General features: G+C 44.5%; 1 protein-coding gene across 2 annotated transcripts in view; it reads left to right on the plus strand.

Annotated features, from left to right (window-relative positions):
• Positions 1–825: 825 nt before the first annotated feature.
• The window catches only part of GAB1 (GRB2 associated binding protein 1), a 123,650-nt gene continuing 109,679 nt past the window's right edge, over positions 826–14,796 (plus strand). The window contains exon 1 of one of the 2 annotated variants that reach the window (XM_036068986.2): positions 826–1,903. In XM_036068986.2, coding sequence (XP_035924879.1) covers positions 1,832–1,903 — 72 coding nt within the window. In that variant the 5' untranslated portion in view covers positions 826–1,831. The remainder of the gene's footprint in view (positions 1,904–14,796) is intronic. The other variant, XM_036068988.2, reaches the window with a different exon arrangement.

Genomic DNA, 14,796 nt, shown 5'->3' on the forward strand with positions numbered 1-14,796 from the left:
TTTTCATAAATAAATTGGAAAAGATATTTCTATTACAGGACAATGGTAAGCTAGAAACCAGGTGTCATAACTGTAAAACACACACAAGTAGGCAAATAGAACTAGGACATCCAGTGAGTCTCCCTGTTCTAGACAAACATTCCAAGGGTAGATTTTAAACAACGTCAAGTGGAAGAAACTGGCCACAAACGGAGGGAGTGTGAGACTTTAAAATGTCCCACACAAAGACTCAGTCAAATGCTTTGGCCACACTAAGCGCTCCCACCACTTTGGCAGGCCTGCTCCGGGGACCAGCCCAAGCCAGCGCGGGTGGGTCCCCCCCAAGCCAGCGCGGGTGGGTCCCCCCCCCCCGTCCTCCCCACCAGGCCAGTCGCCACGGCGCGCTCCCCTCTCCCCCTCCCGGTCCCGGCCCTTGAGTCTCCCCGGCCTGGATCCGCGGGGTCGCGGTCTCCCTCCGGGCTGTTTTGATTGCAGGCTGTCAAGTACAGAAAACCCCCCAAACTCCTGATCTTGTGTGCACTACAAACAGAGCCAACATGGCAAACCACAAACTGACACTCGAACATTCCTCGCTCCTCCACGGGCCCGAGCCCCGGCGGCCCTAGCCTCGCCCGGCCTTCCCCTGCTAGGTGCCGGCTGGGGGCTCCGGCCGCCGCTGCCGCAGGGCGGCTGAGGACCCCGTTCCAGCTTCCGGAACTACAGATCCCAGGGTGCCTCTCGGACTCCCCCTCCCTCCCTCTCTCGCTCCCTCCCTCCGTCCGCTCCCTCCGCCCCCGGCCCTTGTTGTTTTGGCTGGAAGCGCTCCGGCGGAGTTTCAGAGAAAGTCTGGGCAGAAATCGGAGCCGGCCCGAACGTGGGAAGGGGAGGAGGAAGGGAAGAGGGAACCGGGAGGCCCGGCCGCTCTCAACCTGCCGCGCGCCCCGCGGTGGGGGAGGCGGCGCGGGAGGAACGTGAGGGGACGGGACAGTGGGGTCGGTCCCCGGAGCCGAGCAGCCGTGTGCCTCGTTCCTCCGCCGCTCCCCGCCCTCTCCGGCGGCTGCGAGAGCGGACCCACCCTCCGGCGGGACTTGCGCCCTGCCCAGCACCCGCCGCCCAGCGACGCTCCGCGTTTCGCCGCCACCCCAGCGGCTCCCTGCGTGGCCCAGGACCTGCCCTGCGCCCGCACGAGACCCTCGCGGTTCCCCTTTTCCCTCTGTCCGCCCCCCGCCGTTTCCCGGGCGCCGCGGGGAAGTGACCCACCCTCTCCCGAGGAAGGGGAAGGAGAGGATCGCGCCCGGCGCCCCGAAACCAAGGGGCGAGCCGGGGTGGGCGCCGCGCGCGGGTGCATTGTGTGAGTGTGTGTGTGTGTGCGAGAGAGAGAGAGAGAGACAGAGAGTGTGTGCGCGCGCGTGCAACGTAGTGTCTGTTTCGGAAAGCGCCTGGGGAGGTCCTGTTCCAAGGGGGCGGAGCGCAGGGGACCGAGGCTCGGCTCCGTGCAGGGGCAGAGTTTTCGCTGAGCCCGAGCGCTGCTGAGGCAGCCGGCGGGACGGCGCGCCTGGCGGCTAGGCGGGCGCACTGAAAGGCCCGGGCGCCCTCGGCCCGGCAGCTGCCCCTGCCCCGAGGTGTCGGCCTTGGCGACGCTGCCCGCTTCTGTTCACGTCCGCGGACCCGTGCGGGAGACGGCCGGACGCGCACACCCAGTGCGCAGTGGAGCCCGCGCGTCCCGTCTGTCCCGGCTGCGCCTCGGGAGAGCCAGGTTCTGGTGGCTGCGCTGCCGGCAGGCGTCGGCTGTGTCGGGAGCGCGCCCGCCCGCCCCTCCGCTGTCCGGCCGGGAGCCGGAGAGGCGCGCACCATGAGCGGCGGCGAAGTGGTCTGCTCGGGATGGCTCCGCAAGTCCCCCCCGGAGAAGAAGTTGAAGCGTTATGTAAGTAGAGCTTCGGTCGCCTCTCCTTGGGCCTCCCCGCCCGCACCGCTGTCCTGACCGCGCGCGGGGCTGGTTCTTCAACTTAGTCCTCCATCTCTTTCTCCTCGGCCCCTTCCGCGGCAGGCTCGGGACCGAGGCTGTAAGCTCACGCCCTGGCCTCCCTCCACTTTGCCGGCTAACTTTCTTCCTCCAGTTTCCAGACGGCCTGCTTTGCGGGCCTCATCGGCCCGTGGAAGGGCCCGGGATTTCCACCTAATGCCTGCTGCATGTTTTTATTACTCCTTGTAGCAGAGGTGAGGGGAGGAGCATTTTTCTTTCTTTATGTTTGCATTTAATCATCATGGGGGTGCTGTATACTGAATTTCTCGCAACCGAAAAACCGCTGAGGTTTTAGAACTCAGCAGCCCTCTCTATGGTCCGTGCTCTCTCGTCTTTCCCCGCCCCCCCCTTCCCCGAGGTGCGGGGAAACTGTGGACTGTGGACCTGAGAAGTTGATATTAGAAACCAGCATCTCAAATCCGTGCAAAAGAGAAAGAAAAGTTGCTACGCGCCCTGCCGTTTGCTTAGCAGGGTTCGCATTTTCGCGGTTTTGAATCAAGGGACGGTGGAGTTTGGCCCGAGAGCCTTGGCAGTTCGCTGCGAGAGGAGGGCGCTGGGGGGAGCCTGGCGGCTGGTGTCTGGGCGCCTTGGACGCGCTGTCAAGCCTCGCAGGAGGGGGGACAGCTGAGGCCAGTAGGATTTCTGTGTGTTGCGGTCCTTTCCCAGGCCACCAGGGTTACTTAAATGGCATTGGTGTAATTGATACAAGATGCTGATTATGTGTTAAACCATTTTAGCTGTTAAGAAAAATATTCCTTGAAAGAACCAACCTTACTTTGGTGGACATCTGTGTCCTCTTCAGGGATCTAGAATCTTATCCCTTCTCACCCATTGGTTCTTTTGTCGCTGCCCTCTGCAAAGGAAAGAAATGACACGTTTGTCCTGGCGTATGGAGCCAGTGTTTTTCTACTAAAATGTGTTTTCAGAAGCAAAATGTATGCCTCCTTAAATATAAATTTACTGTAAGGGGCCGGCACTTCCAATGGAACTTGCTTCTTGTTAAAGGATATCTACACCCAGTATTAGAACCCAAATTAATCTTATTAGTCACTGCTTGGATAGTGAAGTGCAATATTTAACTTCACCGACTCACCAGTGAGTTTCTGGTTCACTTTCTGCCGAGCATTTGTTATAGATAAGTAATTATCGTTTAAAAACTTGATGCCACGCATCCTAAGAAACTTCTCCAGAAATGTGAACCCTTCCAGATCCCGTCTCTTGACTTAATCAGAGTTTCCTGAATGTTCTGGTGAAGATGCTAACTTTATTCCAACAGTTGTGGGATGCCGTGGTTCATTTAGTTCTTTAGTTTTAAAAAGAAGGTTGTATGTGTGTGAGAAGAGGGAGTAGGGAGATAGGTGTGTTTGTTTTGAGAGGCACAGTTTAGGAAGCACAGAGACCTAAGGAGGAAACTAAAGGACAGTACATTTGCCTAAATAGGTAGTGATTATAGAGACTTAATGCATTCTGTCACATGGTTGGTTTATGGCTCTCTCAAAAGATGCCTACCACTGGACTAGGCACCATAAGATTAGAAAATACAGTAGGAAATAAGCCCTGCCTAGTGAGCTTGCAATTTAATGTAATATAATTTAGGAAGAAAATCAGCCAAAAAGATTGTCTTAGCAAGGACAAAGAAAATGAAAAGTCCCAAATAAAAATATATGTATTATTTCATTTGATCATTACAACAGTTTTATGAGGTACATATTATCTGTTTTACAGATGAGAAAAGAGTTTCTGTAACCAGAATGTGCCACAGACAGGATTTGAACCTAGATCTGCCTAACTGGGCTATCAAAGGTTAATGACTCATCTAGTTCATTTCAAGTGGAGCTCAGACTAAGTCATCTTTAAAGTTCCTTTCAGTTTATAACTTTCTAGGAGTCTATGAATATTAGTTGAGAATGCAAGGAAGAAGCGAGTTGGGGATAAGCTGTGTAGTGCTAAAGAAACATAAGACCCTTCAAGCAGCTTTCTGAGTCTTTCGAGAAATGAGACAAGAATATGTGAAAAAGTCAGCCAACAACATAAAGTGGTTTCAGATTGTGTGCCCAAGCTGACTGTTATTTATTTTTTTTAATAGATGTTTTGAGGAACAAGCTCAATGTCGTCTGAAACCATGGGGATACTTTAGAGAGGGAGCGGGCTCCCTAAATTGTTTTCAACAGGGGGAAGAATATGCCTAACAGCTTGGGGGAGGTGGGGTTTTCTTGCCTGGCTGAGCACTAGTGTTTTCTTTATACACGGATATGGCCCAGGAAGACTGTGCAGGTGGCTACCAGAATTTAAGGGGTCCCAGAGGATGACTAGAGTGTTGTAAGTTAAAATGAGGCCTTACAGTTTAGCTGTCAAGTTGGTTGCCCAGAAGTTTTTGACATTTCCAGATTATTGATCTTTAGGCTTTGGTATCCAGTTCAGATTGTTTTTGCTAAAGCAGCTTTGACCCTCAAAGACATACATATATTCATGCATTTCCGATTTTTGTTTTCTTTTCATGTAAAATCTTTATATGAAAATAAAGGGTAAAAGGAAACATTGTTGGCCATCCAGTAGACAAAATGTTGCTTGATAATAGTTTTTAATGAATGGATTTGCTGTAAAAATTTATCTTGGATGAGTGGTACTGTAATTGTTAAATGAGACATCAGGAGTTTGAACACTGATTCTTTTGGGAGCATTTGGCCCATGGGATTTTGACAGTTGTCTCGCTGTTTACAGTATTTATAGGGTAGTCCAAATGTCGATTAAGATGATACTTAAGGGCTTTTACATGACAAAAAATTTGTTTTAGTTTTTATCTTTAAAGTCATCTTTTGTTATGGCTCCCGTGCATTCCATTTACAACTCCATTTTATGTTTACTGTTTCATAGTCAGCTCACACAGCATTGTTTTCTTTGCACACTAGTGTGTTCCTCTGGTCTGAAAGCTTTTCTTAAATTTCCTAGAGAGACTGAAAGGAACATCAAAAAAAGAGAGAAAGCCTGGAGAAGTGTGTAGATTTCCTAGCCTTTTCATCTCTTTTTGCTTTTTTCTATATCTATTTGCAAAAGGGTAAGAACCTCTTCTATTTCATCCTCTGAATTTTTTGAAGTCTACTTAAAGTGGAGGTGACAATGTCCACCATGCTTTCTTTCAGTTTTGCTAGTGCTGTGTTTTGTTTTTTGTCCTGTGTTGTTTATTAAACAGCTGCTTTTTTACTTTAAGGACCTGAGTGGAAACATACAGATCACCGTCACTAGGGTTACAGAAAACAAGTAAACTCTTGGTAGTATGCACTTAACAGTGGTGCTCAGATTTTTAAAGAGTTATTTAAAGAGAAGTCAGCCATTTGGAATAATGGTAGGATTTTCATCAGGACTTGAAATTTCAGCCAAGATAAAATGTAAGTCTGAAAACAAAGGATTGATTCAAGCCAGCTGGCTATCGCCGTATCTCTGCAGGAGGAGCTTCCCTATGGCCTGCCTCAAGTCTGGACACCAAGTTTGGGCTCCTGCATGGCCCAGCTGTCAGCATTGGGCAGGTGTGCAGTCTCAGCAGGAGAACCTGCTTCTGAGGCCAGACCAAGGTGGCCTGTGAGCTGCCAGCCAGCCTGGGAGCAAGACCTCGGCCAGTTCACGGGTGTGTAATCTGCACCCAGCTTGGGCTCCACTCTTCAGCTGTCAGTTAATAGGATGGTTCTTGTCCGGACTTCCAGAACATGCCCCTGGTTTTGGAAATGGGCCTAGAAACAGAAATAGCCTCTTCCTCTGGGTGGGCACCTGACCTCTTCCATGGAGGAGAGGGGCACAGGCAGCCAGAATTAGCATGCCCTTGTTCGAGGACAGCCCAGGATCTGTGCTAAGCATTAGGTCGCTGCTCAGTAGGGTCACTACAGCAAATGGGACTGTGATGTCTGTAAGCTCTTCCTGTACTTTTTTATTTTATTTTATTTTTTTTTGCGCAATTACCAGTAGCAGTCAAGGGACTCTGAAGCTTTTGCTTACAGTGACTGAAGGAGCATAATTATTCTGTCGAAGGAGTTTTTTTCTTGAAAACTTCAGGATAGTAAACGTCCGTTCAAATTTTTAATGTTTTCTTTTTACCTTTTCTCATGTGGTAGGAACACTGTTTCTGTTACCAAAGATCATCAACTACCAGTTCCATTAAGCTTTCGTGATAGGTAATGATAGTTAATTCTTTCATTGTGCCTGGACTTAATGATGAGTACAAAACTCTCCATGTAAAACTTGCTGAATTCCTAAATCTGATTGTTGTCTTTTGGGATTTAAAATTATCATTGGGAAGTTGTATCAGTTTGGAAGGTAGTTTTAGAATTCTGATGTTTTGAAAATTTGGTTTTGAATTTTCTAAAAAGATCATCTTTGAACAAAATACAATAATATGACAAGAGTTATACTTGGATAATCTGGTTGACAGCTGAATTGGTTATTTCAGTGTGTTGTGAGATTATTAAGTCTTTAAAAATTAGGAAAATAAAACGACAATGCACTTTTTATGACTAAATTTCATATATATATATATGTTTTTTTTTTTTTTTTTCTTAAGTTTATTTTCAGTAATCTTTGCACCCAGCTTGGGGCTCCAGCTCATGACCCTGAGATCAGGAGTCGCATGCTCTTCCAACTGAGCCAGCCAGGTGCCCCAATAGAATTACATATTTTGTAGTCAACATAAAAAATATGTAGATAATGTCTTGATAATTTGCAGATTGAGGAATTTTAAGAGGTGGTAGATTCAAAACATTGAGTGCCATCACTCCTAATTTTCTCACAGAAACTAACACAGGAGAAGGGACATCACAGCAGGTAGACGACTACTTTTATTTTTGAAGGATTTGGAGTAAATTGTACTACTGTGGAAGGGACCCTGGACTGAGTGTCAGGACCCAGGATTGGACTTGACTTTACCATTGTCCAGGTGATACTTTGACCATTCTGACCCTCCGTTTCCTGATCTGTAAAATGGGGGAGGGGCATGCAGATCTAGATTCTAAACTCTCTTGTGGCTTAACATTCCTTAGATATTTCCTTGGAAGTGGGAGGCAGAGGGGGGAGCTTCTCAGTAGGCCTCTTTTTTGGGAAATAAATTTTAATTTCTTGCTCATCTTAAATAGTTTAGTGAATATATGAGGAACTGCTTAAGCAGAGGTTCTTTGGGGACCCTCCAGCGTTTGCCTTAACAGAACACAGGTGCACTGAGTACAGGGTTGTGGAGTTGCTGCTCCAGGGTGTCACGGTGTCATGGTGTCCCCAGCACCCAGAGCTGTGCCTGGCTCAGAATAGAAGTGCAACTGTTGACTGAATAAATCAACTGGTATTTCTGGAGCTTTTGTAATGTGTCATGTATGGAATACAATGGAGGGAAAGGCCCACTCCCTGCCCTCAAGGAGTTTCTAATCTATCTGTGAAGACAAGCTGTAAATGCACTGACATTTAAATCGTTTTACAAGACATATGTTATAAGGCCGTATATGATTACTTGCCAGATGAATGATTCAGACAATAATTGCTTAAGAGTTCAGACTGAGAGGGGAATGGAAGGGGGCTGCCAGGGAAGGATTCACAAACGACTTTTCAGGCTTTGTTCTTGGAAGAACTGAGGTCCTGCTGGCAGAAAAAGCAAATCCTAAGGGAAGCCTGGTTTTAGAGGAAGAACAAAGACTGTGTGTTGAGTTTAGACATCCTAGTGAAGAGAACAGCCTCAGAACACCTCAGTTTCAAGCATGGAGTATGGCTGTCAGCTGTAAAGTCTAGTTTGAGAAGTTTCTGTGTCTGCCATGACCTAATGCTCCTGATGGGATCCTGACCACAAGTGAATATTATGTGTCAGGCAAGAAAAAAACAAAACAACTCGTTTGGTCACCTGAACTTATTAAAATTCCAAGGGACATGTGTTATTTAAGAATTTCTTTATGTCTGTTTTGAGCTAAATAATTCATTCTGGCAAGCATTTAGTTTACAACAGAGAGGGAGCATGTTCTGGTAGGAGGGAGAATAAAAGAGCCTTTGATTCCTTTGCTCCTGAGTTCCAGCAGGAGGGCCAGCACTGCCTTGGGCTAGTGTCTTATTTTGGACTTTGGAAGCCATCTTAGCCCAGCTGTGTGAGGCCAGCTAGGGCTGGAGGAAAGAGAATAACGCCATTGGGTCTCATTAAACCCCCTCTGACTGTTGATGGAGGGGTTTCTCTCATTTCACATTCCTCAAATTAACATGGTGGCTGATTTCCACCAAGTTAGAGCTTTATCTGAATTTGCCATTTGAACTTTGGCTTGAAGTCGCAACATTTCTGTGACTCCTTTTATCCCAGTCTATGGATTTGAGTACAGGAAACTTATCAAGTCACAGGTCTCTTTATTCTCCCCTCTTTGGCTATAAGCACAAATAAAATTAGCATTCTTTTCTTCTTTAGATTACTCCTGGGGAAAAGTGGTTCTTTGTACAGTGGATTTCCACATCCATTAAATAAGTAGCCTCTTCCAGTTGCCAAGTAGATGGCTGGGGAGTCTTAACTGAATAGTAGGTGGCAGTTGAGGCCTGTGGAAGTACTGGGAAAAGTCCCTTTAGTCACTTTGACTGTCCCCGGCTTATATGTGTAAGCCCCTTAAATAATACAAGAATGCCTTAACTGGAAAAGAGAATCTTTTATATTTTCAGCAGTTCTTTTATTCATAGGCTCAAAACTCTCCCTAACTGAAGAGAATAATTCTCCTTGCTGAATGCATATGAAGTAGGACCTAACAGCTTTTGACTCTCTTGCAGCCTGCTTTGTGAAAAATAGTTAACGCTCTGCACCAAAATGCATGTTTGGTTGTTATCTCTGTTACATTAGCTCTTGAAGCGTTCTGATTACAACTTGTAGCTGCCAAGCCCCGTCCTGCAGTATTATCTGGAACAAAAATTTTCCATGTGGTTGTTTTTAGCAGAGTTGCTATATGCAAACTGCACGTGAAGATGTAAGTTGCAAGAAATAGAGCTTCTAGAAGGGGAAATGTGAGTTATCTTAAATTTTTTCTACCATTTAATTGTTCTTTCCTTTATGTGTGTTTCAGAAATTTTTATCATATTTCTAAACTGAGTTTTATTTTAACATACTGGAAAGAATGCCAAATTCACCATGAGTTTTCTTATGGTGGTATTTCTTTTTTCTCTCAGCTTTTTACTTTGAATTCATACTTGGCCTAAATAATTCCCTGTGTTCTAAAAGGAAAAAAACAAATGGCTACATTGTTCCATGAATTAAAAACAATATACGGAGAGTCCAAATATTTCTTTTCAATGTAAAAATCTTAGGTCATTTTTTTTAAAAGGAAGAAAAATATTAAACTTTCGCTTTAACTATCCTGTTCATTGTTTTTCTTTTCCCTTTTTTATTTTTCTTTGACTGGTGTAGTTTAATTTTTTTTTTGAAAACAGTTTTATATGTTCTTTAAGAACACTACATGTAGAAAAAGAAAACATCAAAATTCCATTTTACATTTCAAGAGAAAAGGGAGAGGAGGACATCTATAGTGTGAAGAGGGGGGAAAATGTCAGTTGACACCGCAGCTTTGCACATTACTTTCCTGTTGCTTGGTTGAGTTGAGTATTTGTCATTTGCCTACACAGATATTTAGTTATTATACATGAAGTGAGCAGGTAAATATAATTTTAGTCAAGGTTTGCTTTTGTGAAATGAGGACATAGGATATTAGCTCTCAGGAGAAGGTTGAGAACTCAATCTATTGTTGTTGTTTTTACTTTTGTTTTGTTTTTAGTTTGTTTATTTTTTATTTTTTTTGGTAATCTGCAAACCCAGTGTGAGGCTCAAACTCATAAGGCAGAGATCAAGAATCACATACTCTACCAACTGAGCCAGCCATGCGCCCCTTTATTTTTTGTTTTTAATACATCAGTTAGCCAGTTGCTATAACATTTTATTTGCAAACTTTTTAAGTGGGAGAAAGGTAAAAGCACTCTTTGTCCTGTGGATCTCTATCTACCCTCTTGCTCTTTTCTCTTTGTTTTCATTTCTTTCTCTGTAATATAAGCCTAGCCACCAGTATCACAGAGTATTTGTGTTAGAATCTTTACAGACACATTCTTTCATCTTTTCTCTGAAAGGGGGGAGTTATTTCTGTCTCTGTAATGTGGTAATCAAGACTAGGAATAATAATTTTCCACCAGCATGTAGATTGTTTTCCTCTCCTGAAATGCAGTTTTTAGTTACTGCTGTATTGGGAAATGTGGTCAGGCCACTTTCCGAGTAGCAGAACTCCTCCCTGAGATGACTACCTGATTAAAGAATTAAGTACCTGGTGTGCTTTCTCAATTCCAGTCCATCACATATTCCCATTAGTGCCTTGGCCAGAGTCATAGCAGCCAAGATGAAAGTGCTTCTGGTTGGAGGGATGACCAGTTGATTAGCGGGAGAGAAGTTTTAATCTTCCACTCTTGAAAGAGAAACACTTGGTAGAATGCTCCCTCCAGTGTTTTGAATTCCAGTGGCGTTAGGTAGACCTTGAAGAGGAATGATCACCTCATTCAGTTAAGGAGGTATTATGTGAACCCCCTTCCCTCTGGCAAAGTTATAATTGACCCCAAAGTTGTGTAGGAGTATTAAATTTTACAAGTTCTCCTTGACAGTTTCAGGTTTGAATGTTTGAAGTGTTGAGAAAAGGTAAAAGGAAATACTGACCTAGTAAGAATGCAAAGTATTTGGGAAGGTAATTGGATCCTAGTGATGCTGTTACATAAAACCAAAGCCTTCTGAGTAATCTTCACTGGGTATATAGGTCATTTATCTCCGAAGAACAGGGTGCAAAATTAAACTGGTGCTTTTGAACAGTATTCCTTTTTTTCTTTTTCTTCACTTAAGTAATCAAAAAAGGAAAAGCAAGCCTAATATATTTTTATATTTGATATATATTTTTGATGATTTTCATAATGACCCACAGTATACACAGTAGAAGTTACATACACATGATCTGTTTACAAAGAAAATTATGGCTTTAGTTATCATTCTTTAGTGTTTGTAATAGGATATTAGTTTCCAGAGGACAAAGATGGTATTTGTTCTGTGTGTCTAAAGGTACGGTGTGATACTTTGCACGATCTCTTGAACAACATGACCAGATAATTATAGAATTTTAAACCTAAAATTATAAATCATCTAGGTCAGTGTTTTTCAACCTTTCTAACCCATTTCTCTTTCATGTGTTGTTTGGCTGTCTTTTGACTTTTTATCCAGTTTTTCTTTCTATGATTTGCATTACCAAAACGAGCTATATTGCATATCTTTCCCAATTACACAAATCTCCTTCTTCCCTAGTCAAGAATCCAACCTCCTCGTTTTACAGGGAGTGAAGATTAGCCTCTGGGAGACTAATTGATTTGTCCCAGGTCATACATGTTAACCGGCTGTTCTGGCAGAGCCAGATCTCTCACCCCTTGGGTCAGATCCTTCCAGTCACTGAGGAAATGCCTGCTATGAACAAGGGACTATGTAGAATTCAGAAGAAGAGGACCAAGAGGGTTCTGTCTCCACCTTTTAGGAGTTTATATGCTACATAGGATGCACTTAGTACTGCAAATTTTATTATGATCAGTGATGCTCGAGATAGGACTCTAGAAGAATTTCGCAGAAGGAGGTGAATTCAGGGACTCTGAGAAGGCTTAATGAAGGTGGTTAGAGATTTCTCGCCAAGATCTTAAACGGTGGATTCCGTTTTCAAAGCTGGAGCTGGAGTGAGACTCTTTCTATTCCTCCTTTCCTAGACAGACTTTTTTTTTTTTTAAGTAGTCTCCATACCCAATGTGGGGCTTGAACTCACAACCTTGAGATCAAGAGTTGCATGCTCTACTGACTGAGCCAGCCAGGTGCCCCCAGCCAGACTCTTGAGTGGGTTTTGTACACTTGGCTGCTTCCACCTGCCGCTCGTTTCATAATGGAATGGAGCCTGTGTCCTTTTCCATTACCTTTACCTAAACAGTTCCCTTTGAGGTCCCCAGTGACCTCCTGGTTGCCAGATCTAGCAGAACGAGATTTGAACTTTTTAGTTCTTACTTTTCATGGAACTCCTAACTACATTGATGGAGAGATGACCAGTCCCTCTTTTCAAAATCTTCTTTCCCATGCTTTCCTGATACTGGGCTCTGGTCTCCTTATGTGTGGGAGTTCTTCAGCATTCTGTTGCCGGCCCTGCATGGCCTCTTCTCCCATCTCATGCTGTTGGTTGCCACTTCATCGTATGTGAGTTGATGAACCCCTTTGAAAATTTGATAAAAGGTCTGGGCTCTCAGTTTCTGCAAAACTCTTACACACTTACACATAATTGTTATAACCTTGCGCTTTTCCTGACCTTTAAAGCCCGTCTCTGGATCTTAAATGGCCTTGAATTATACGATGATGATTCAAGGGCATTATCTCAGTCTGTTTCTCACTCCACATCTGTGGATCTAACTGCTTAGATCCATAACTACTTAGATCCCCCACAGCAACCCAGCTTCAGCATATCCACAGCAGACCTTATCGTCCTCTCCCTATACCTGGTCCTCTCGCTGTTCCCTCAGTCAGTTGCTCCACCATCCCTTGTCCAGAGGTGTTTTGTGTTGTCCCTCCTTCATTCTCCATACCCAGTGACAAGTCCTATCAGTTTTACCTCCCACATATCTCTTTGAGGGGCCCCTGAGTGGCTTAGTTGGTTAAGCGTCCAACTCTTGGTTTCAGTTCAGGTCATGATCTCAGGGTCATGAGATCGAGCCCCCCATGTGGAGCTCCCCGCTGGGCATGAAGCCTGCTTAAGATTCTTTCTTCCTCTTCTTCTGCCCCTCCTCCCCACCTCCCCATCCCCCCTGCATGCGCGTGCGTGACCTCTCTCAATCTCTCTTAAAAAAAACAACAACACATAAATATCTCTTGAGTTAATCAGCCTCTGCTACCTGAGGTGCTTTGCCTTTCTTCTGGATTGCTGCAGTAGCCAGTGGCCTCTTTCCTTCCATTCTTCCACCCCCCACCCCCCCACACTGTCTTCATTAAGGCAGCCAGAAAGGCCTTCGGAAACACAAATCTGAGCATACCGCTCCCCAGTTTGAAGCTGCTCTGCAGCAGTTCCTTTGGCCTTCGGAATGCCCAAACCTCTTCTCTCAGTTCGCAAGGCCTGTTGTGATGGCTGCCTGCGTGTGCCTCCCATAGTATTTGTTGCTGCCTTCAAACTCTGCTTCAGCTGGACTGAACTTCCACATCCCACATTGGCCTTGTGATCTGCCAGTCTGGCCTTTGCCCTGCTCTTCTCTTCTCCCGGAATTTTTGGTCCTCCCATCTGCCTTCACAACCAGGCTAACTTCTGCTTGTTCTCTGCCCCTGAAGCCTCCTCTGAACTCCCACCACTCTCACACATAGACACAGTGGGCTGCCGGCATCTGTTTTATCCTCCTTTGATGCTCTTCTGTTCCCATAGCATGGTGCCTGTCACACCTGATCATACATGCTTGTTTTAGTTGCTTACTGCCCCTTCAGATGGCGGGGCCATATGGTGACTTGTGAACCCCAGGTACTTTTGCCTTCATGGGCCCCCCTTCCTCTATTAAAAAAAAAAAAAAGAATAAAAATTGTATTTTGCAACTGCGTCACTATAAAGATGAATATGTTCCAAGCTGGTATTGTTATTGTTATATTCATTTTTATCCCGACTTTAAAATAAATTAATATAAAAACACTTTTCATGGGCTCCTAAAAGTCTCATGGATCCTAGTATTGTGCCTCCTGTGCCCGATGGATATGTTGGGTTTGTTAAGTGGGCATAAATACTTTGGGCCTACTCAGTTATTTTATTATGTGTCCATTTTGTAATGGCTTGGATAGCTTATTAAACAATATTAAGATTTTGCATTTTAGCCCCTGGTAATGGAAAAATGTATGGAAAATAGGGTGATATACTCAAAAGTGTATATTTTGTGTGTATATATATATATATATATATATTTAAAAGTAGAAATCGTGAGTTTTTTTACGATGTCAAAAATACCTTATATGAACTATTTTATTAATACAAACTTCTCTTCATGATGCTTCTGTATTCAGCGGTGGTTTTTAGTGGAAGTGGGGAGTTAATTTTGTGGGGGACATGTGAGAATGTCTGGAGACATTCTTAGTTGTCACAGCGGGGGCACTTTGGCTGCTAGTCAGTGGAGGCAGGGATGCTGCTAAACATCCTGCATTGCACAGTACAGCCCCTACAACAAAGAATTATCTAGCCCAAAATATCAGTAGTGCCGAAGTTGAGAATGTAGAGGAATTAATGTAGAGGAATGTAGAGGAATTAATGTAGAGGAATTCTTCATAAAGCTTAGTTTCTACATGTATATTATTTAGCTTATTTCCCTGTGTGTCCCTTAAAAGCTATACACTTGACCCCTGAACAACACAGATTTGAACCACATGGGTCCACTTAGACGTGGACTTTTTTCAATAAATATACTGGAAAATGTTTTGGAGATTTGCAATAATTTGAAAAACTCAGAGAGGGGGCGTCTGGGTGGCTCAGTCCTTTAAGCGTCTGACTTTAGATTTCAGCTCAGGTCACGATCTCAGGGTTGTGAGATTGAGCGCTCAGTCGGGCTCTGTGTTGGGCATGGAGCTTGCTCTCTCCCTCTCTCTTTGCCCCTCCTGCCCTAGAAAAAAAGGCAAAGAGAAAGAAAAACTCACAGATGAACCACGTAGCCTAGAATACCAAAAAAATTAAGAAAAAAGTACTATTGTTGTAAGTATACAGTATATAATACATATACCAAGTATGTGTTAATTGACTATTTTA

This window comes from Halichoerus grypus, chromosome 3 (assembly GCF_964656455.1).
Source record: "Halichoerus grypus chromosome 3, mHalGry1.hap1.1, whole genome shotgun sequence".
Taxonomy (NCBI): Eukaryota; Metazoa; Chordata; class Mammalia; order Carnivora; family Phocidae; genus Halichoerus; species Halichoerus grypus.